The sequence below is a fragment of the Acipenser ruthenus genome, chromosome 35, assembly GCF_902713425.1.
Source record: "Acipenser ruthenus chromosome 35, fAciRut3.2 maternal haplotype, whole genome shotgun sequence".
NCBI lineage: Eukaryota > Metazoa > Chordata > Actinopteri > Acipenseriformes > Acipenseridae > Acipenser > Acipenser ruthenus.
In genome coordinates this window covers 6,887,444-6,910,881 of record NC_081223.1, presented here as the reverse complement: position 1 = coordinate 6,910,881, position 23,438 = coordinate 6,887,444, and the positions used below count along the sequence as shown (strand labels likewise).

Below are 23,438 nucleotides of genomic sequence, written 5' to 3'. Positions count from 1 at the left end.
TGGAGTCTCATACCATAAGAGGCTCAGTGTCTCAGCATACTGTGAATATTTTTTATAAAAAGTAAAGAAAAATTCCTCTGAAAGATGTACTGAATTCAGTGTTTTAATTTACTGAATCATCCCTCCTTTTTTCTTAATGAGAATCATTTGACAAACTCACCGTCAAAAGTTCTCTTTTCAGCTCGGTCACTTTGCATCTGGCAGATGAAATGCTGCCTTGGCCAGTGTGACACATGCCAAGACCTTGCTAGTTCTATCAATCAGGTAATACAAGGCAATGATAATGAAGATACAATGGTACACTACTACCAATAGATGGCTAACAATAAAAAGGAACTGCTTGAGTCAACATTACACGATGCCAAGGAGGAGCTCAAACCCAGCACACCATTCTGCTGCGCCACAGTTTTATTGCCAAGGTGCAACTTCACCAAATCAAGTCACTGAAGATGAATTGAAATGAATGTTAAGCTATACTTCAGGAAGATTTCTCAGAACACTTCCCTATAAAGCAGCAAGCTGAAATAATGTGAGCTCCCTGGATCACAGAGGGAGTGCCTCTGTTTCCAGCAGTTCTCACAGCTCAGTCTGTTAGTACTTCTTATGTTGTGCTCAGTGATGAACGGCAACATGACACATTTGCAGTTGTTTGCTACAATCGGGCTATTCTTGATGAAGCCTCAATTTCAGCCAACATCTCTAACTTGCACATCTATTCTGATGGTGCTGCGAGCCAATTTAAAAACAGATTCATCTTGTCCACCCTTACCACGCTGAGCAATGTACACTGTAGTCTGCATCAAGTTGATTGGAGCTTTTTTGCCACAGCACACGGCAAAGGGCCAGTTGCTGGAGTTGCAGGTAAAGTAAAGCGTGCAGTTTGGAGGCGCATTCTGCAAAAGCATGCTGTTATCAACACAGCAGAAGAATTTGCTAAGGTGGCAAAAGAAGCATGCCCAAATGTGAGCATCATTTATATTACAAAGCATGTGGTAAAGAAGGCACAAGATGAATGGCCAAACAGGTGGGAACAGAACTGTCCAAAGAAAACCCCAAACACGCACAGCATTCACTATGTTAGAACGCTTAGCAACACTGAACTTGAGCTCAGCACAGTAGGTCAATTTCTGAAAGAAATTCAGCCTGACTGGAAAGTGGTCAGTGTGTTTGGCATTGTGGATCAAGCAACAGCTATGGCAAAGTATCCATTCAAAACATTGAATTGTCAGTAAATGAGTACTGCATTGTTATGTATGAAGGCAAGTGTTCCACTGGCATAGCTGAAGAAAACATACCGGCCCTGCCAGAGGAGCTCCTCAGTGTTTTGCATCCATGCAAAGGGGGCTGGAAGTGGCCGACACAAAAGGATGTAACGTGGTACCTTGCTTCATCTGTTCTCAAAAGGATTGATGCACCAGTACCTGTGAATACCCTGGGAGTATATGCCTTTCAAGAAAACATTACAAACTCTGCAGACACTTCACTGAGTGAGCGCTTCAGCTTGCGCTGTGTTCACATCCATGCATTTTTCACAGTGGTTACGTCAGTTACAGAACCTGGTTATGTCAGTCACGTCATGTTTGCGGTTCTAGTTGAGCAGGGGTGTCAAACTCAATTCCACCGCTGACCACTTTGAGAAATCAAATTGAAGTGGAGGGCCGGATGTGAATATCTTGCCCTCCCACCCCTGAAAAAAGTGCATATGAATGCTGTGACCATTTATTAACCATTTATTATTGTTAGTATGATGTATCTGTTGTGTTTCAATAAGATGAAGTAGACTAGTGTTTTGATGTGTGTCTCACGTTTTTAATCTCACTTGCACACACTCACATATTCACAAACGACAATGCATCAAAAAAACATAACTCAAGCCTTTTACAACACAGGCGCATGACACAGTAGCGTAACCAAGGTACAAGAAAGAGAGCTAGACATACATCTACAGCTGTAACAGTATCACTCAGGCCAAACTAACTTCAGATAGGATTTGAGACATTTAAACATAAATAAAACATATCTTTATATCACATATCATATTCACTTGCAAAACATAAATAAAAAAATCAGTCCAGACATTTAAACATAAATACAAATAGCTGTCCTGCCGAGGCCTATTTGCTGCTACTTGTGGAACCTGACACCTGGGACCTTTTCTTTGTGGCAATTTGGTCACTCTTGGGGGCAAAATCCTGTGCTGAGGCAACTCTCAGGATGGACTGAAGATGCTTGTCCATCAGATGTGTTCTGTGAGGGGATTTGTTTATCTTCATCAGGGAGAACAGCTGTTCGCGTAGATATGTGCTTCCAAACATGGAGAGGACACAGGCAGCCTGAAGGCGGAGCTGTGCTAGCGTGTCTGGGATGAAAGTGTCAAACTGGGCAGCGCCGACTGAGTTGAACTTGGCCTTGAGTGCACTGTTGCATTGCAGCTCGATTAATTCAATTTGGATATCCGCTGAGGCGCTGTCCACATCCACTGCAAAGGGATTGGAGAAGAGCTCGAAAGCGAACTGCTGCGTCTTGAAGTCTGCAAATCTTCTTTCGAACTCAGTGCGCAGTCGGCTCAGTTTGCCAGCAAGAACCACACTTGGTAAAGTTGCGCTGGGAAGCGAGTTTGACACGTCGGGAAGTGAGCAAAGTTTCCCTGTTGCATGTGATTTTCCCACAAAAGCAGTTTCATTTGGAAGGCTTTCACGGCGTCATACATGTCAGTAATAAAATTTTTGCGACCCTGCAGTTTCACATTCAGTGAGCTGAGATGATCCGTTATGTCACATAAGAAACCAAGGTCACACAGCCAGCTCTCATGCCGAAGCTCCTTGATTTCTTTCCCCTTCATTTCCATGAAAAGGGCGATTTCCTCACGCAACTCAAAAAATCTTTTGAGCACTTTACTCCGACTTAGCCAATGCACCTCTGTGTGGTACGGCACATCATCACATTCGGCATTCAGCTCGTCAAGAAGTGACCGAAACTGGCGGTGGTTCAATCCCTTGGCCCTGATGAAATTCACTGTTTTCGTAACAGCGCTCATTATGTGTTCCATCTTCAGTACTTTACCACAACGCTCCTCTTGGTGTATGATACAGTGGTATGTTGTTAGCTGGCCTGGGCAATTTTCCCTCTGCATCTTCTCTCGCACCTGCGCTACCAGCCCACTCTTTTCACCACACATAGCTGGAGCCCCATCTGTTGTCAGTCCCACCAATTTCTCCCATGGCAACTTCATCTCATCTCCACACCTCTCGACCTGTTGAAAAATGCCCTTCCCTGTGGTAGAGCCATGCATCGCTATGACACCCAAAAGCTCTTCAGTGATATTTGTTTCTGTGTTTGGTCTCGTAGTGGCGTTGTAAGTTAAATTATTTCAATACTGATACATTCTCTTTGCAAATTAGACAAACAGGTTTTTCCCTGTGCTCCACGAACATGTATTCGATCTCCCACCTGTCCTGGAACGTTCTGCCCTATCTGTCCACTTTCCTTTTAGCCATTTTTGATAGCTGGCTAGCTTGCTCACTATTGTTGAGTAAGTGATTGTGTTGTGACAGGTTTTAAGTTAAGTGTATGCGTGACACAGTGCACTGTAACGGAATGCTCAGTGTAGGCCTGTGAACTGTGCATACATGCCGTGGTTCGTGCCAGAGCATGCAGTGCATGTTCGGACTTGTAGTGAATAGAAAGCTGAAGTATTATGTCACTTCCTGTCCCACGGGTTCCAGAAGTGAAATTGTCCTATTGATTTCTCCATAGGCTTTTTTAAAAACCTATGATTATATATATATATATATATATATATATATATATATATATATATATATATATATATATATATATATATATATTTTATATATACATACAGTGCCTTGCAAAAGTATTCAGACCCCTGACCAATTCTCTCATATTACTGAATTACAAATGGTACATTGAAATTTCGTTCTGTTTTGATATTTTATTTTAAAACAGTGAAACTCAAAATCAATTATTGTAAGGTGACATTGGTTTTATTTTGGGAAATAATTTTAAGAAAAATAAAAAAAAAACTGATATATCTTGCTTGCATAAGCAAGATCAACCCCCCCACATTAATATTTGGTAGAGCCACCTTTCGCTGCAATAACAGCTTTAAGTCTTTTGGGGTAAGTATGTACTAGCTTTGCACATAGTGTCAGGTTGATTTTGGCCCATTCTTTTTGGCAGATTTGCTCCAGGTTGTTCAGGTTGGTTGGATGACGCTTGTGGACAGCAATTTTCAAATAGTGCTACAGATTCTCAATGGGATTGAGATCAGGACTTTGACTGGACCATTGTAGGACATTCACCATTTTGTTCTTGAGCCACTCCAATGTTGCTTTGACCTTGTGCTTGGGATCATTGTCCTGCTGAAAGGTGAATTTCCTCCCAAGCTTCAGTTTTTTAGCGGACTGAAGCAGGTTCTCTTGCAGTATTTCCCTGTATTTTGCTCCATCCATTCTTCCTTCAATTTTAACAAGATACCCAGTCCCTGCTGATGAGAAGCATCCCCACAGCATGATGCTGCCACCACCATACTTCACTGTAGGGATATTGTGTCTTGAGGCATGGGCAGTGTTAGGTTTGCGCCACACATAGCGCTTTGAGTTTTGGCCTAAAAGCTCTATCTTGGTCTCATCTGACCACAAAACCTTTTCCCACATCACAGCTGGGTCACTCTCATGCTTTCTGGCAAACTCCAGACGTGCTTTCAGATGGTACTTTTTGAGTAACGGCTTCTTTCTTGCCACCCTCCCATACAGGCCAGTGTTATGCAGAGCTCTTGATATGGTTGACTGGTGCACCATTACTCCACTCCCAGCCACTGAACTCTGTAGCTCCTTCAAAGTGATTGTTGGCCTCTCTGTGGCTTCTCTCACAAGTTTCCTTCTTGTTTGAACGCTGAGGTTTGAGGGACGGCCTTTTCTTGGCAGTGCCTGGGTGGTGTGATGCAGCTTCCACTTCCTGATTATTGATCCAACTGTGCTCACTGGGATATCCAAACACTTGGATATTATTTTGTACCCTTTCCCTAATCTTTGCATATGTATTACTTTATCTCTAACTTCTGTAGAATGCTGTTTGGTCTTCATTTTCCTTCAGATTCACAGCCTGACCAATGATCCTTCAACAGTGGGGTTTTTATCCAGAAAATGTGACAGCAACTTTAATGGTTCACAGGTGGAGGCCAATGGTAAGGTAATTGTGTCCTCATTAGGGCAATTTCTTTCATCGGTGTAAAGTGGGAGCTTCCACAGCACAGCGGTTGAATACTTATGCAAGCAAGATATTTCAGTTTTTTATTTTTCTTAAAAATATTTCCCAACATAAAACTAATGTCACCTTACAATAATTGATTTTGAGTTTCAGTGTTTTAAAATAAAATTTCAAACAGAACGAAATTTCTGGATTTAATTTCATTGGAGTGGCTCAAGAACAAAATGGTGAATGTCCTACAGTGGTCCAGTCAAAGTCCTGATCTCAATCCCATTGAGAATCTGTAGCACTATTTGAAAATTGCTGTCCACAAGCGTCGTCCAACCAACCTGAACAACCTGGAGCAAATCTGCCAAGAAGAATGGGCCAAAATCAACCTGACACTATGTGTAAAGCTAGTACATACTTACCCCAAAAGACTTAAAGCTGTTATTGCAGCGAAAGGTGGCTCTACCAAATACTAATGTGTGGGGGTTGATCTTGCTTATGCAAGCAAGATATTTCAGTTTTTTTATTTTTCTTAAAATTATTTCCCAACATAAAACCAATGTCACCTTACAATAATTGATTTTGAGTTTCATTGTTTTAAAATAAAATATCAAAACAGAACGAAATTTCAATGTACCATTTGTAATTCAGTAATATGAGAGAATTGGTCAGGGGTCTGAATACTTTTGCAAGGCACTGTATATATATATATATATATATATATATATATATATATATATATATATATATATATATATATATATATATTTAAAATACAGTTATGTGTCACAATCATTCAGAAATTGTAGTGGAAACTGGATTAATTTCACGCCAAATACGTTGTCTTCGCTTAAAGAACTGCCTTTCCCATCCTAAAACAAGATTAAGTTCCTGAGGAGTGACGGAGCTCCGTGAGGACGAGGCCAGTTTACTCGCAGCGGGGATGATTTGTGTTGAGCTGAGTTTGTGTGTGAGACTAAATTTATGAAGTGTTGGTGAATTAAAACCGTAATAAAAACGGTCTAGCCCACTAGCATGGTTGATCCAAGGTAAACGTATTCCTAACTAACTAGTTATTTAACTATGACGGGAAAGCTGGCAAGCTAATACCCCACTCAAAATGTTGGAACACTCTGAGCACTGAGTTAGCGGTTTTCTGCATGGATAATGAAGTTTGTTTGTGGAATATAACGTACACAGAGTTGTACCTTTATCGATTTCTTCAATAATTGCGATAATTTGCGAGATGTTTCAGCCGATTACATAGTTTATAATGTATCTAACAATGAAAGGTAAACGTTACACCGGTTCAAGGTTTCAATGATCAGTAATCGCTGATATTGCGAACCTCTATGGAGAAATACATGGGGAACATTCTCTTGTGGAACCCGCACTTCGGCTCTCTATAGCGGACTGGCCGCGGACCAAAATGAATGGACTGATACAAATATTCTCGCGGGCCGGATTCAGATGCGTCCGGACATTGAGTTTCAAATATGTGTAGTAGAGGGTAGAATAGGAGTGGTGTCAATTGTTTCCTTACATTTGAGGACCAGACACTGTTCATTAGTTTGTGCAGTTCAACATGTATAATTGTCTCTTTATTTCAGAAGACTTATTTTCTTAATGTCAATTTTATGATACGTCAGTTACCAAATAAAATGTCTGTGTTTTAATAAAATTATTTACTGATTATTTCTAATTTCATATTTACTTGAGTATATGCATGCTATTATTATTATTATTATTATTTATTTCTTAGCAGACGCCCTAAACCAGGGCGACTTACAATTGTTACAAGACATCACATTATACATTATTTCACATTATACAGATATCACATTATTTTACATACAATTCCCCATTTATACAGCTGGGTTTTTACTGGAGCAATCTAGGTAAAGTACCTTGCTCAAGGGTACCACAACCCACCGGTCACAAGTCCAGAGCCCTAACCACTACTCCACACTGCTGCTTGGATTATCCATGGATAAAACTACAGTAGTTTGGCCAATCTCACTTTAGGTAGTACTGTTTGAGATCAAGAAACATACATTTTCTGCTCTAAGTTACGTCAGTTACGCTTTGCCCGTCTAAGCCACGGTGCCCCGCGTCACTTCAAACCTGCGGCAGAGGCTTTCAGCATGGTAATGTATTTCCCATACCATGCACCACTCCAAAATGAACTACGGGACATTTCTGCAAATGAAACAAAACATGCATTTCCCACCTCAGACATGGAAATCTGCATTCATTTCACTTGTTCGATCGCACGCTTCAGTTCCACAAACATTAATGGCAAATTCGCTTGATTTTTTTATAACCTCAGGTCCCACCAAGATTTGTACTCGGATCACTGGATTCAGAGTGCTAACCAGTACACCATGGAACCGATGGTGAAGGGTGTGTCACTTCCCCTACTCCAAGGTATCAAATGTCCCTCCTGACCACCCTTCGAGCGCCCAGCCTTAACCATGTCTCATTGCACACAACCGTCAACATTTCCACTTTTGGTACCGATAAACATCACATGTTGGAAGTTTGCCAGAATCTCAGACCTGTAAAATGTCATACCAGACACTGTTGGTATTGCCTCACCATTAATGTAGAACATTTTGTCTAAAACTATACCTTTAATTATAGAGATGCTCCTTGATTTAGTGGGCTTGAATTTCATTCATGCCCATTCAATGTTATTGGTTATCTCGTTCCAAAAGCCAAGCGCACTCCTCCCACTACCCATTTTGATGCCCTAATGATTACTTCCATTGCCAAGATAAAAGCCAGTGGAGAAATGGTGCATCCTACCATTATTCCAACTTCTAGGCATTGCCATGTAGTGCTGAATTCTGAAGTCGAAAAACTAAATTGCAAATCTCCAAAGTAGGCTTTCACTAAATTTGTTATTGTCATTGGTACACTGAAAATGCTGCCCAAAGAGGTTCATGTGGCACTGAACCACATGCATTAGCCAAATCCAGGAATGCCACATGGAGCTCCTTTCTCTCAATTTTAGCTGATTGAATTTGTTGCCAGATGACATTGATGTGTTCTAAGCATCCTGGGAAACCTGGAATTCCCACATTTTGTGCTGAAATGTCAACGAAGCAGTTCTTTAACAGGTAAGTTGACAATCTCTGAGCAATAATGCTGAAGAAAATCTTGCCTTCTACGTTTAATAGTGAAATAGTGCAAAACTGACTGATGCTTGTAGAATCTTTTTCTTTAGGTATAAAGACTCCACCTACTCGGCACCATGCTCTTGGTACAACCTGTTTTTCCAATGCCACTTTCATCAATTTCCACAGGATTCGTAGAACTCCTGAAGCACTCTTGAAAACTCTATACGGAACTCCATTAGGCCCTGGAGATGATGAAGCCCTTGCTTTTTTTCACAGCTTGCTCTACTTCTTTCCACTTAGGTGCACAGTCCTCCATTTGGTATTCTGGTGGATTGATAGGTGGGATGTCTGAAGAAATTGACATAGGCTCCTGCCTTTTTGAATCTGTATGTGTTTCCACCAAATATCTCTCCAGCTCAAACTTAGATGCTTTTAAAGTGCTATTCTTCTCACTGGTGAATAACTTCTTTACAAATTGAATGGATCTTTATAAAAGTTAGTTTTCACATGCTCCTTCTTTTTGTAGCGTTTCCGTAGGCGCTCAGTTCTGTGCAATGTTGCAAGCTTATCTTTTATGACCCTTTGTAAGAGATCTCCTAGAGAAAGGAGATCTCCATCTCCTTTCTCTAAGCATTTAATCTCCTTCTGCTGTCTAGACTTTCCAAGAATAGTTTGTACTTTTTCCTTCATTTTTTCAACTCCAAACCTCTCACTTCCATATGCGTAGATGATGTCCCCAAATTTATCCAGCTTCTTTTCAACTCTTCCACTTAATCTTTCCAACACAAAGCAGAGATCAGTGTTTACTGTGTCCCACGCAGTTTTCTCACAAACTCTTGGCCATTTAACACCAGGCTTGTGCCCGCTGAGGTTCTTTTCTCTCTTATGCTGATTTGTCTGACCGGGTTCACAAGGATCATTAGGTTCATCACTAACTGTATCCATGCAAGTCCTCCTCACATCTATGACAGGGGTGCTGCTATCCTGCAAACTGTGGTTTGCATCCTGTTGCTGGATTTCATTTGACTGGCTTGACTGACTTGGTAAGAAGTACTGTTCAATGCGAGGCCCTTGTCCCTTTTCCCTCAAGCATTTCATTCTCTCTTGATGAATCTTCAACCCCCTGACCGTTGTCGCCTTGCTCCAGCCGTAGACACAAACCTGGAGTTCCATGTCTTTGCTAACTGCAGATCTTGAACTAGTCTTTTGTGAAGTACTCTCCATACTCATATCCGTTTCCGTCCCTAAGTCGTTAACAAATGTTGTCCAATGTTGAGTCATCTTCTGCCGCGATCTCGCAGACTCTAGAGGTATTTTTCTCTAATTTCTTAGAAGCCTTGGGCGGGTGTCTCCAGCATCCTGTAAACACAGAGCTGGATACTGCCGACAAGGGTAGCTAATCCTTGCCAGCCCCAATGGGGTCTCTTTCCTCCTGTCTCTCCAGGCTGTCACGAGGTCTTTCCCTTGCTGCCAGCTGCACTGTTCACAGCAATCAATGGACGTATTCAGATCTTCACGATTTCCATTACATGAGAGTAGATGTTAAAACTTCATGCTGATTTGAACTCGGCTCTTGCCAAGATAAGCACCAACTAAGACGTAGCTTTACAGTAAAGTAATGTGATCCGTGTCTCCATCCATTTACGTTTCCTTCCATCTGATGATGTAGATATCATTCTACCTGGTGTTGATGGCTGAAGTGTAATGCTGGCTCCAGGGATCAGCTTAGTAGCAGGGATAGAGTAGCTGCTATTGCCGCTGATTGCAAACACTTAGATTGTTTTTTTTTTCATATACCACATTGACAGCGTTTATAGGATGTGTACAAGAACAGAGATTTACTTTCACATAGCAGAAAAAAGATAAAGTACACAAGCAAATTCATACTATGTTTCTTCAGGCAGTTTGATTTGTAACAGTGATTAAACAAGAATATATTCGGGCTGGCTTTACAGTGGATTAAGGCACGCGTATTGACCAAGGGGGGTGTCAAACAGTGATGTCACTATATAGTATTTTACATGGCCTATATATATATATATATATATATATATATATATATATATATATATATATATATATATATATATATATATTAAGGTGACTAAATTTTAAAAGCTAGGAGCCAGATGCCCATAAGGATTTTGGCCAACTTGTCAATGTGTGAGCAGAAGTTCAGACAATATTGTGCAACCTATGAAATCACCGTGTATAATAAAAGTTAACAAAATAATCAATAATCTCCAATTTGCAAAGTAAGAGTTTTATTACAGTGAAAGCCATTGTGTGCTTGTTTATGAACATTGTTAATTGCAAATTTCACACAGCTTACAATTTAATAAAATGTAACTACATGGTTTATGCAAACAGGTGAGTGTATGTTAGGATCCCAAGCCAAAATACGACCCCATCAGCTTGGGGTTAAATTACTTTTTTAGATTGCCGAAATTGTGTCATGTTCGGCTTCGAATGATTCCATCGAGGTGCAGAAGATTCACTTTACCCAAAGCGTTTTCATCACTTCATGTTAAAGTGAGACTGAATTATTCTCCAGGGGAATACATATAATTAAAAAAAACACAACATTAAAACCCCTGTTTGCTGTAATAAATATTTTTGCAGACCTTTTTTCTATTGATAATTGTAGTTATCAAATATATTTGACAGAAATTAATGTTTTAATAATTAGTTTTAATAAAAACATAATAGTACTCACTACAACCAGATCCCTGATATTTGTATCCAGTTTGTCGGTTCCAAAGCAGGAACTGGGTACCGATTTCAAAGGAACCACTTCGCAAGTCTCTATTGCTATCCAAGCAAAGAAGATATGTCAGCAATATTCCATAATAGTAAGCATTTTATGTATGTATTGTAAACGAGCGGCACTCACTCGGGTTCGTTGCCCCTTTAAGAATACGACCCAGCACAACAGAAGTGGATTTTTCAAGCGCTGACACACTATTTTTTTAATAAACACAAAAATCAAACAAATACAAAATCAAAATAAACACCTAACTCCTCTTGGAGCACTAACTCAACTTTCAGGAACACACTGCCTAACACGGGACAGCTAAGCTGTTTTCCCATCCTTACAAAACCACCGGTTTGACACCGCACTTACTTTTTTTCCTCTGGCTACTCGGAGACAGAGCACCTCTTCTGCCTCCTTCTACTCAGCAGCCTCGAGCAGACTGCCTGCTCTCCTTTTAAACCCCGCACCTGGATCTAATTCCCCAATAACGCCCAGGTGCGGATGATAATTAATAATAAAACAATTAAACAATTAAACTAAACAATAAAACAATTAACAAAACTGATTAACTGAAAAAGCAACACAATACAAAAAGGTGCATTTCTCTCGCAGGGAGGTTTTAACCCCCTCCCTGCTGTCTCTCACAACCCGCTATCTCACACATCCCCCCCTTGTCTTTACAAGACACAGGCCACGAGACGGCCACCTCCTCCACTAAAACACAGCCACCCACCCTCGAGTCCACAAATGTCAATTTTCGCCCTCTTCCATGGGCGAACTCGAGGGTGGATCGGTCCACGTTCCGGCCCAGCCAGGTAGGGACCGCGCACCGGTGACAAGGGACCCCACCGGTTTGTCAGGGGCGACCGGAACGACAACCGGGGCACTGGAGGCTGCAGCAGCGGGCAGAGGTCTACAGCTGGGACCCAGTGTAGCGACGTCCGGTCACCAAGGGGGAGCGAAGCACTGACCAGGGGAAGCGTAAGCGACGGCTGGGAGCAGCGCAGCAGTATGCTTTTCACCTCCTCCCTGGGCTCCGGAAGCGGCGGCTCCTTCCCTCTGGGCTCCGGAAGCAGTGGCTCCTCCCCTCTGGGCTCCGGCAGCGGCAGCTCCTCCCCTTTGGGATCCGGCAGCGGCAGCTCCTCCCCTCTGGGCTCTGGCAGCGGCAGCTCCTCCCCTTTGGGCTCTGGCAGCGGCAGCTCCTCCCCTCTGTGCTCTGGCAGCGGCAGCTCCTCCCCTCTGGGCTCTGGCAGCGGCAGCTCCTCCCCTCTGGGCTCTGGCAGCGGCAGCTCCTCCCCTCTGGGCTCTGGCAGCGGCGGCTCCTCCCCTCTGGGCTCTGGCAGCGGCAGCTCCTCCCCCTCTGGCTCCCTTCTCTTCAATGGAGCCAACCCCATCTCTCTCTCCCATCTCTCAAGTTGCTCTCCCTGAGCAACGGCATTCCTAGTGATCTGCTCGATCAGGTACAACAAATCCATCTTCTGGGTCTTAGGGGCGCCCACACTCTCTGACACCAAATGTAAACGTGCGGCACTCACTCGGGTTCATTGCCCCTTTAAGAATACGACCCAGCACAACAGAAGTGGATTTTTCAAGCGCTGACACACTATTTTTTTAATAAACACAAAAATCAAACAAATACAAAATCAAAATAAACACCTAACTCCTCTTGGAGCACTAACTCAACTTTCAGGAACACACTGCCTAACACGGGACAGCTAAGCTGTTTTCCCGTCCTTACAAAACCACCGGTTTGACACCGCACTTACTTTTTTTCCTCTGGCTACTCGGAGACAGAGCACCTCTTCTGCCTCCTTCTACTCAGCAGCCTCGAGCAGACTGCCTGCTCTCCTTTTAAACCCCGCACCTGGATCTAATTCCCCAATAACGCCCAGGTGCGGATGATAATTAATAATAAAACAATTAAACAATTAAACTAAACAATAAAACAATTAACAAAACTGATTAACTGAAAAAGCAACACAATACAAAAAGGTGCATTTCTCTCGCAGGGAGGTTTTAACCCCCTCCCTGCTGTCTCTCACAACCCGCTATCTCACAGTATCTACATGGTGATTATACCAGTGACTGGGGTTTAATTATTTTCGTTTTATGAATTAATTTTTCTGTAATTCCCGGAACTAGTGGAATTAAATGTAATTAATAATTGATGTTAATTAAACAACATTGTTAATTGGCACTAATTAGAGTGAGAAACACTGAGCTAGACAGACAGAGACAGACAGACGAGGGGGTCCCCAATTACATGAGCCCCATGTTTGATACAGACAGACGAGGGGGTCCCCAATTACATGAGCCCCATGTTTGATACAGACAGACGAGGGGGTCCCCAATTACATGAGCCCCATGTTTGATACTGTGGGAGGGTAGTGGGTGGAGCTTTAGGGAAGGACCAGAAATGACAGCACACAGGAGCCGGAAGTGTCGTTTAGTCCTTGGAGCCCTGTACCTTCAATGGTACAGGCAGGATTTTATTTTAACAAACAAAAATAGAACAGTCCAGTATTCCAGAAAATAAACAAGAAAACCACCTGGAATACCAGCGATGGTAAACTCAGGTTTCAAATAAAAAGAATAAACAAAAACGTCCCGTTACACACAACAATAAAGGAAGCACTGGGTTTCTCTGTGCTCCTGCAGTGGGTTTCCTCTCACCGCCTCCTGGCCCCCCTTCCACGGATTACTGGCTTGTCCTGGGTTTCTTCCACTGCGGCAATCCACCAAAGTCCCTTAAGTTTCAAGCTTCTGCGAATTACAGCAGTTTGATAAAACAAAACAACAACAAAGCACAGCACGTGTTTTCAGTTCAGGACAGGGGGCCGAATGGCAAAACCATACTGCTTAAATACTGCCAAGTCCCACCCCTGCAATCAGCACGCTGCCTCACGTCAGCCAATCGATGAGAACAGCACAGCTGATTGCAATGATGGGACCTGACGGCCGCATGGTCCCACCTTGGGCCAAGATGGCCGCCTGACCCGGAACTTCCTGTATGGTCAGAGTTCAGCCTCCTGACCCAATCACGGTCAACCCTACACAGCGCTGCCGGTGGTCGGGAGGGCGAATTACAACAGGGACTCCTTTCAATCCTGTCACACATCCCCCCCCTCAGAGTGGAGCCGTAGGCACACTCGGCCAACCCTAACTCCCCTAAATGACCCCCCTCCCTTGAAAAAAAATCAGCATTTTGATGCTCCTTACCCGAACGATGTTTAACAGTGAAGTTAAAGGGTTGCAGCGCCAGACTCCACCGAGTAATCCGGGCGTTCGTGTCCCTCATCGTGTTTAGCCACTTAAGAGGAGCGTGATCTGTGACAAGAGTGAAGGACCGCCCCAGGAGATAATATCGAAGAGAGTTTGTGGCCCATTTAATGGCCAGGCACTCCTTCTCAATAACTGAGTAGTTGCGCTCCCTTTGAGCCATTTTCCTGCTAATGTATAGCACGGGGTGTTCTACCCCATCGATCTCCTGGGACAAGACGGCCCCCAGACCGACATCCGAGGCGTCTGTCTGGAGGATGAATTCCCTGTCGAAATCTGGTGAAACTAGTGCAGGGGCTTGGCAAAGTATCCGCTTTATCGTGTCAAACGCTTCCTGACACTCATCTGACCATTTTACAGTGTTTGGGGCGCTCTTCTTAGTGAGGTCAATCAAGGGGCTAACAATGGTGGAAAACTCGGGGATAAAACGGCGATAATAGCCTGCCAGCCCCAAAAGTGACCTCACTTGAGCCTTGGTTCGTGGGACCGGAGTGTCCACCAAGGCCTGGACCTTGGAAGCCACTGGTTTCACCCGACCATTACCCATGCTAAAGCCAAGATATTGGGTCTCTTGTTTGCCAAACGCGCATTTGCCTAGGTTGACTGTTAGCCCCGCCTCCCTCAAAGACTGCAGGACAGCCGCCAATCTATCAAGGTGCTCCTTCCAGGTAGAGCTAAAAATAACAACGTCATCAATATATGCTGCCGCATACTGATGATGGGGACGTAACACCTTGTCCATCAGTCTCTGGAAGGTAGCTGGGGCCCCATGCAAACCGAAGGGCATGGTCTTGAAATGAAACAAGCCATCCGGGGTAGCAAATGCGGTTTTCTCCTTGGAACTGGGTGTTAACGGGATCTGCCAATATCCCTTTGTCAGGTCCAGAGTGGACAAGAACCTCGCCTTACCCAGTCTGTCGAGGAGCTCATCCACTCGAGGCATGGGGTACGCATCGAACTTAGAGATAGCGTTCACCTTTCTAAAGTCCACACAGAAACGAGTGGAGCCATCCTTCTTAGGTACCATTACCACAGGACTACACCACTCGCTCTGGGAAGGCTGCACTACTCCCAGCTCGAGCATACTGGCCACTTCCCGGCGCATTACACCCCGCCGACTTTCCGGGATCCGGTAAGGCCTCTGACGCACCCGAACACCTGGCGGAGTAATAATGGCATGTTCAATAATGTCAGTTCTACCGGGCAACTCAGAAAAAACATCACTGAATTCCTCAATTAATTGACCCAGCTCCTGTTTCTGACGGGGAAGTAACTGTTCCCCCATCGAAATTTTAGCTGTTTGACCAGATGGCCCTGCCTCAGGACCGAAATCCTCCTCGGGGCTATCATTAGCAACAAACAGGGCTTCTCTGTCTCTCCAGGGTTTTAACAAATTTACATGATAAATTTGGAGTGGTTTTCGATGGTCGGGCTGCCTGATTTCATAATTCACTCTCCCTATAGCCCGAACCACCTCATAAGGCCCCTGCCACTTGGCAAACAACTTAGATTCGGCTGTGGGAAGGAGCAGCAGTACCTTATCTCCAGGTCGAAAAGTCCGAATTCGTGCTTTTTGATTGTACTGCTGCTGCTGCTGATGCTGAGCATTGCGCAGGTTCTCTTGAGCCAAACGACCGACTAATTCTAAGCGATCTCTTAGCAGTAGTACGTATTTGACTACATTTTTAGAAGTAGAGGTTTGGTCCTCCCACCCTTCTCGCACGAGATCGAGAATGCCTCGGGGTTGTCTCCCATATAGCAGCTCAAACGGGGAGAACCCTGTTGAACTCTGTGGCACCTCTCTCACTGCAAACATCAGGAAGGGGAGGAGTTTTGCCCAATGTTTTTGTTCCTGGTTCACAAATCGCCTCAGCATTTGCTTCAGGGTCTGATTAAACCTTTCCACCAGGCCATCTGTCTGCGGATGGTACACAGAGGTCCTGATGGGACGGATTTTCAAAATTTTGTATACTTCTTTGAGGGTATCGGACATGAAGTTGGTTCCCTGATCCGTCAGAATCTCTTTGGGCACCCCTACTCTAGCAATGATCTCAACTAGTTCTTTAGCAATGGCGACGGCACTAGTGGAGCGCAGTGGCACCGCCTCTGGATATCGCGTAGCATAATCCACCACTACTAGAATGTGCGTATATCCAGAGTCGGCGGGATGCACTGGGCCCACTATGTCCATGGCTATGCGATCGAAGGGAGTACAAACCAGGGGCAGTGGGACCAGCGGGGCCGGGCGAACCCGCCCCGGCGCTACTCTCTGGCAATCGGGACACTCCGCTACATATTTCCTCACATCCACGTGGAGTCCCATCCAATAAAACCGGGCCAGTATTCGTTCCAAGGTCTTTTCCCGCCCCAGGTGGCCAGAAAAGGGAATATCATGTGCCAACCGCATGACCTCCCGGCGGAAAGACCCCGGAACCAATAATTGGGTTACAGGCTGTCCTGTGCCCGGGGCTTGGGATACCCTATACAGCAAATGCCCCATCACGATGAAGTGAGGAAATGTGAGCGGCCCGCAGCCTTCAACTTCCTTCCCCTCGACAGACCGAACCCGCCCCCGGATGTGCACCAGAGTGGGGTCGTTACTTTGCTCCCACTCTAGGTCCACACCCCGGTCCCAGAATTGCGGTATGCCGAGCGGGGCCACAGTAGCTTCTGCTCTAGGGATCTCAGTAACCCGCTCCTGCTGGTCACACTGGACACCCACCCCCTTCTGTGTTCGTTTGACAGGCAAAGCAGATTCTCCCACCAATCCCCAGCCTTGCCTCATTAATGCCCCCTCAAGTTTCTCGGCCCTCCGCTCTCTTTTAGTTTTATGGGGCCGGAACCTGGAAGTAAATATGTCGGCCTGCAAGGGGAAGATCTGGCCAATTGGATCCCCCATTGCGACCACCTTTTCTACAATAGGTGGCCGAGCCGCATTGACCTTAACTTGTGTATAGTAAGGCCAATCTCGACCCAAAATTACTGGGTATGGCACCTTTTTAGCAACGGCCACGACTACGTGGCACGTCCGACTTTCCACAGTCATTCTAACTTTAGTGGTAGGATACGCCTTGGTTTCTCCATGAATACACGAGATGGTCACAGACCCCTGTGGCCGCCAGGGCGTACCCTCCAAGAGAGCAGACCGAATTATAGTGTGACTACACCCTGAGTCCACTAATGCGTGGGTACTCATATTACCAACAACTACATTAATAATGCAAGGCCCCTCCCGACCCCTTCCCCTGTACTCACCACCCTCTGCGTCCGGACATCGCAAGGCCACGTCACACTCCATTGCGGCAGGACAGAATCTCGCGATGTGTCCCACCTCATGGCACCGGAAGCAGGTAGGGGAAGGCAACGCTGTGGGAGACGGCTGCTTGTCCCTTGGTCCACCACTGGGGGGGGGGTCCAGGGATTCTCTCTGGCCCAGCTGGGAGCTAACCTCGGTCTCCACTTTGGAGTCGAGGCGCTCAAAGGGACGGGGAAAACTGAAGGCCTCGCTGCAGTCCTTGGGTGCGCTGGTAAAGGGCGATGCTTCACTGGGACTGCTGGGGCTGGACTGGGGTCCACCCGAAGCAGTGAATCCTCGAAAGCCTCCGCCAGTTCGACGGCCTTGTCCATCGTCTCGGGACTGTGGCGAGCGACCCAGGCTCGAGTCTCCGGTTCCAACACCTCCAGGAACTGGTCGACCCCCACAGACTCCATGATTTGTTGGGTGGTCCGTTCAGTGGGACGCAGCCAGCGGGTCAGATGGTCCCAGAGTTGCTGGGCCGCAATGCGGGGCCGGGTTCCCTCTGGACGCTTGTAGGTCCGGAAACGCCGGCAATGCGTTTCCGGAGTGATATTGAGGCGTTGGAGGATAGCTGCCTTCACCTGGGGATAATCCTCCGCTGCCACATTGCTCAGGGCCCGGTATGCTGCCTGCGCCTCACCAGTCAGACAAGGGGCGAGTTGTGCCGCCCAACATCTGGCTGGCCACCCTGACACTGTAGCCACCCGCTCAAACGTGGTCAGGAAGGCCTCCGGGTCATCTTCTGAGGTCATCTTTTGCAGCCGGATTTTGGGCGTCGGCTGCGCTGGTCCAGCTGCTGCGGCCGGGACCTGGGCTTGGGCCTGGGCCTGGGCCACTACCAGGTTCTGAATGGCCAGACACATGGCCGCCATCTTGTCAGTCATCGCGGTCAGATGGGCTGAACGCTCAGCATCCCTCTGAGCATCCCGTTCTTCCCGACGCCGCTCTACACCGTCACGGTGTCTCTCCTGATCCTCCAAGACGGCTTGCAGGGTGTGCCGGTCCATGCTCCTCCCGCTTCTGACACCACCTTGTGGGAGGGTAGTGGGTGGAGCTTTAGGGAAGGACCAGAAATGACAGCACACAGGAGCCGGAAGTGTCGTTTAGTCCTTGGAGCCCTGTACCTTCAATGGTACAGGCAGGATTTTATTTTAACAAACAAAAATAGAACAGTCCAGTATTCCAGAAAATAAACAAGGAAAACCACCTGGAATACCAGCGATGGTAAACTCAGGTTTCAAATAAAAAGAATAAACAAAAACGTCCCGTTACACACAACAATAAAGGAAGCACTGGGTTTCTCTGTGCTCCTGCAGTGGGTTTCCTCTCACCGCCTCCTGGCCCCCCTTCCACGGATTACTGGCTTGTCCTGGGTTTCTTCCACTGCGGCAATCCACCAAAGTCCCTTAAGTTTCAAGCTTCTGCGAATTACAGCAGTTTGATAAAACAAAACAACAACAAAGCACAGCACGTGTTTTCAGTTCAGGACAGGGGGCCGAATGGCAAAACCATACTGCTTAAATACTGCCAAGTCCCACCCCTGCAATCAGCACGCTGCCTCACGTCAGCCAATCGATGAGAACAGCACAGCTGATTGCAATGATGGGACCTGACGGCCGCATGGTCCCACCTTGGGCCAAGATGGCCGCCTGACCCGGAACTTCCTGTATGGTCAGAGTTCAGCCTCCTGACCCAATCACGGTCAACCCTACACAGCGCTGCCAGTGGTCGGGAGGGCGAATTACAACAGGGACTCCTTTCAATCCTGTCACAGATACATTCCATTATAATGATTTCTTTAAAATCACAGCTATATTATATTTACTATGAGTCAAATATAAAGTATAAATTCAGTTTATACCCAGAACTGGAGAAAAAAGACATGGAGGTTCGTGATTTCAGAAGAGATGTATTATTTCATTACTTGTATTTATTTTTATTGGCTTAGCTCTTCGCACTGTTGATAGAGCAGCAACAGATCTGACAGGAAAATCCCTCCTGCTGCACCTTCCTCCATAGCCCTGTGCTGACTCATGGGTTCAAAATGTTGTTTATGTCAGAACTGACTTCCTCCAGTTTTGCTAGTTGTAATGATACAGTTTCCACCAGCTTGCGAATCTCTTGTGCTATTTCAGTTGGACTCCCTTCATAAAGTTTTTTGGCATTTAAACCAATCTGCACGGCATCCACAACGACAAAGACTCCAGCAGCAACACCTCCGACTACTCTGCCTGCACCTTTGAGCACCGCAGGAGCAACATCATCAACCAGGCCTGCAGCAACACGGCCAGCAGAAGCACCAACAGCAGAAGCACCAGCAGCAGAAGCACCAGCAGCAGGAACACCACTCAGGTTTACACCATCAGCAACACCAGCAATAACATCAGCAACAGCATCAAGACTTACAGCAACATCAATAACAGCACCTGCAGCAGCAACAACAGCAGCATCAACCAGGCCTGCAGCAGCAGCAACAGCAGAAAGACGTGTTTTAACAATGCCTGTTAAAGCAGCGTCCTCTTTATTCCAATTACATTCTGGGAGTGCAATGTTGCACAATTTACCAAGTACTCTGAGATAAGTTTGAATTATTTTCACTATTTCATTTACTCTATTGTTATCTTTGCCATCACTTACACACTTTACTATTTGTGTGCCAACATTGGTGGCTCCACCAGCTACAGCAGTCACAGCCCCTGCAATGGACAGTCCAAGGGAGGCTCCAAAAGTAACAGGAGCCAGGCCTATCCCCACAATGGTCAGGACTCCCCCAACTACACCAGCAGAGCTCCCTGCAGTCTTAGCGATGGTACAGTCCCTGTCCACCTTGTCCAGCCCATCAGCAATCCCACTGAGTTCTCTGAGGAGTTCTTCAATTTCCTGCTTCTCCTTTTCATACATCTGTACAAAGCCCTTCAGTAACTCAATTCTTTTGCAGGCCTCTTCAGTGTCCATACTGCAAAGACAGGTTCAGAATCATGTTACTTTACTGTAGTGCTGCTGAGACGAACATCCAGTTATTATTCAAACAATTGATGTATCTATACACAGAAATCAAATGTTGGTATTTGCCAGAAATGACTCATTTTAAAAACTCAGTGGTGATAGGAGCTGCAGTTTCTATCCTGGCCACTAGAGGTCTCTGTTAGAGCTCTACATAGATAGTGTGTATCAGAGTTGAATATGTATCTACAAGAGCTCAAGGAACAGCTGTGCTTTTACTGTATCTGTGATGATGATGTCATTGATGACTTCACTGGTGTTGATAGAAGCTGCAGTTTCTATCCCGGCCACTAGAGGTCTCTGTGAGAGCACTAATAGATTTAATATATACCAGGGTCCATATTCACAAAACTGACTTTAGTCTAAGACCAAAAAATGGGCTTAAGTCACTTTTGCTGAGTTTGTTATGACCGAGTCTTAAGTTAGGCGAAAGGATGGTTCCTCGGTGTGTGACACCAACTGTCGAACATGGAGGAGGAAGCGTGATGGTCTGGGGCTCTTTTGCTGGATCCAGAGTCGGCGACTTGCACAGAGTAGTGGCACCCTGAACCAAAATTGCTACCACAGCATTTTGCAGCACCATGCAATACCCTCTGGTATACGCCTAGTTGGTCAGGGGTTCATCCTACAGCAAGATAATGACCCAAAACATACCTCCAGGCTATGTCAGAACTACCTTAGAAGAAAAGAACAAGACGGTAGGCTTCAAATCATGGAATGGCCAGCACAGTCTCCAGACTTAAACCCCATCGAGCTGGTTCTGGATGAACTGGACAGAAGGGTGAAAGCAAAGCAACCTACAAGTGCAACACATTTGTGGGAAATTCTGCAACAGTGTTGGGGAGAACTTTCCGAACAATATTTGATTTCCATTGTAGAAAGAATGCCACGAGTGTGCTCGGCTGTTATATCTGCAAAAGGTGGCTACTTTAAGTCAAAAACTTAGGTTAAATTTTGTTAAACAAAACGATTCCATGATTTCTTTTTTTATCTCCAATTGTTTATTTGTTCTATGCTTTAATTTCAGAGTACATTGAGACATTAAACTGTGTAAATTTCAATAAAAACTGGAAAAATGGAGGTGTTCTAAAACTTTTGACCGGTAGTGTGTGTGTGTGTATGTATATATATATATATATATATATATATATATATATATATATATATATATATATATATATATATATTGTAAAAGAACTTCACCCACTAGGGTTCGCTGGAATGGATTTTTACAGTGCTGGTGCACTATTTTTTTAATGAACACAAAACAACACAAAATAAACACCTAGCTCTTTTGGAGCGCTAACTAAAACTTCCAGAAACACCCTGTCTAACACGGGACAGCTAAGCTGTTTCCCCGTCCTTACACAAAACACACAAAACACAGGTTTAATACCACACTTACTTTTTATTCACTTTGGCTACTCGGAGACAGAGCACCTCTTCTGCCTCCTTCTCCTCAGCAGCTTCTAGCAAAATGACTGCCCCCTTTAATACCCTGCACCTGGTTTTAATTTGCTTTGCAGGGGTGGAGGTCTGGGCAGTGGTGGAGCTGGGCACTTTAGCTCCTCTTCCTCAGACAGCTGCAGCTCCTGCAGCAGCGGCTCCTCCCCTCTGGGCTCCATAAGCGGCGGCTCCTCCCCTCTGGGCTCCGGAAGTGGCGGCTCCTCCCCGCTGGGCTCTGGCAGTGGCAGCTCTTCCCCTCTGGGCTCTGGAGCTGGAGTCAGCGGGGCACCTCTTGCTTGCTCCCACTTTTGGAGCAGCAGGTCTAGCTCCGTCGGCTCCGGATCTGGTATCCCCCACTCCTGTCTCCACTTCTTTGTCAACTCTTTCTGAGCAGCGTTGTTACGATTGATCATTGCGATCAATTCTTTAAAATCCATTTTCTGGGTCGTAGGGGCGCCCACACTTTCTGACACCATATGTAAACGGGCCGTCACTTATTGTCGTTCGTTGCCCCTTTCAAAAACAGACCCGGCACACAGAAATGGATTTTTACAGCGCGGTTGCCCTAATTTTTAATAAACACAAAACAAAACAACACAAAATAAACACCTAGCTCTTTTGGAGCGCTAACTAAAACTTCCAGGAACACCCTGTCTAACACGGGACAGCTAAGCTGTTTCCCCGTCCTTACACAAAACACAGGTTTAAAACCACACTTACTTTTTATTCACTTTGGCTACTCGGAGACAGAGCAACTCTTATGTCTCCTTCTCCTCAGCAGCCTCTAGCAAAATGACTGCCCTCCTTTAATACCCTGCACCTGGTTTTAATTTAACAATAGCTACCAGGTGCAGGGGATAATTAATAATAAAACAATTAACAAACTAAATTAAACAATAAAGCAAAACAATTAAACTAAACAAATGTGCATTCACACATGTTTTTTTTTTCCATGCAGGGAGGATTAACCCCCTCCCTGCTGTGTTACAATATATATATATATATACTGTATATAATGACGTTCTTGGATTTTAATGAGTGGATGCAAGCACTTTTATAAACAGGATATAGTTTCCGGTAATGGAGTAGTCAGGCAAAGGGGAAAACAGGCGAAGAAACAGTAGTAGGGCAAACGAAAAAGGGTGCAAAGCTTGTAGATTTGTTGTTTTTTTGTTTTATAACTTTGGAAAGTTTGAAATACGTATTTGCTGATCTAGTACTGAGAAAAAAAAACAAAAAAAAAAAAAACTATAGATAACAAAACGAAAACTACAACGGAGCTGGTATTACTTTGTATGTTGTGGAGGCTGTGTGG

General features: G+C 45.1%; 2 protein-coding genes and 1 pseudogene across 4 annotated transcripts in view; all 3 read right to left on the bottom strand.

Moving 5' to 3' along the window:
* Positions 1-2,114: 2,114 nt before the first annotated feature.
* Positions 2,115-7,696, bottom strand: LOC131705160 (general transcription factor II-I repeat domain-containing protein 2A-like; annotated as a pseudogene).
* Positions 7,697-13,479: 5,783 nt separating this feature from the next.
* Positions 13,480-18,888, bottom strand: LOC131705279 (uncharacterized). Its single transcript, XM_059007656.1, has 2 exons — positions 17,632-18,888; positions 13,480-13,860 (listed from the first exon to the last, which is right to left on the bottom strand). Exons 1-2 carry the CDS (start codon positions 18,679-18,681, stop codon positions 13,846-13,848), a joined length of 1,065 nt encoding a protein of 354 aa, XP_058863639.1. The 5' UTR covers positions 18,682-18,888; the 3' UTR covers positions 13,480-13,845.
* A 568-nt stretch (positions 18,889-19,456) lies between these two features.
* Positions 19,457-23,438, bottom strand: part of LOC131705222 (uncharacterized) — a 56,596-nt gene continuing 52,614 nt past the window's right edge. For all 3 annotated transcript variants that reach the window (XM_059007553.1, XM_059007554.1, XM_059007555.1), the window contains one exon: positions 19,457-20,630. In XM_059007553.1, coding sequence (XP_058863536.1) covers positions 19,706-20,630 — 925 coding nt within the window. In that variant the 3' untranslated portion in view covers positions 19,457-19,705. The remainder of the gene's footprint in view (positions 20,631-23,438) is intronic.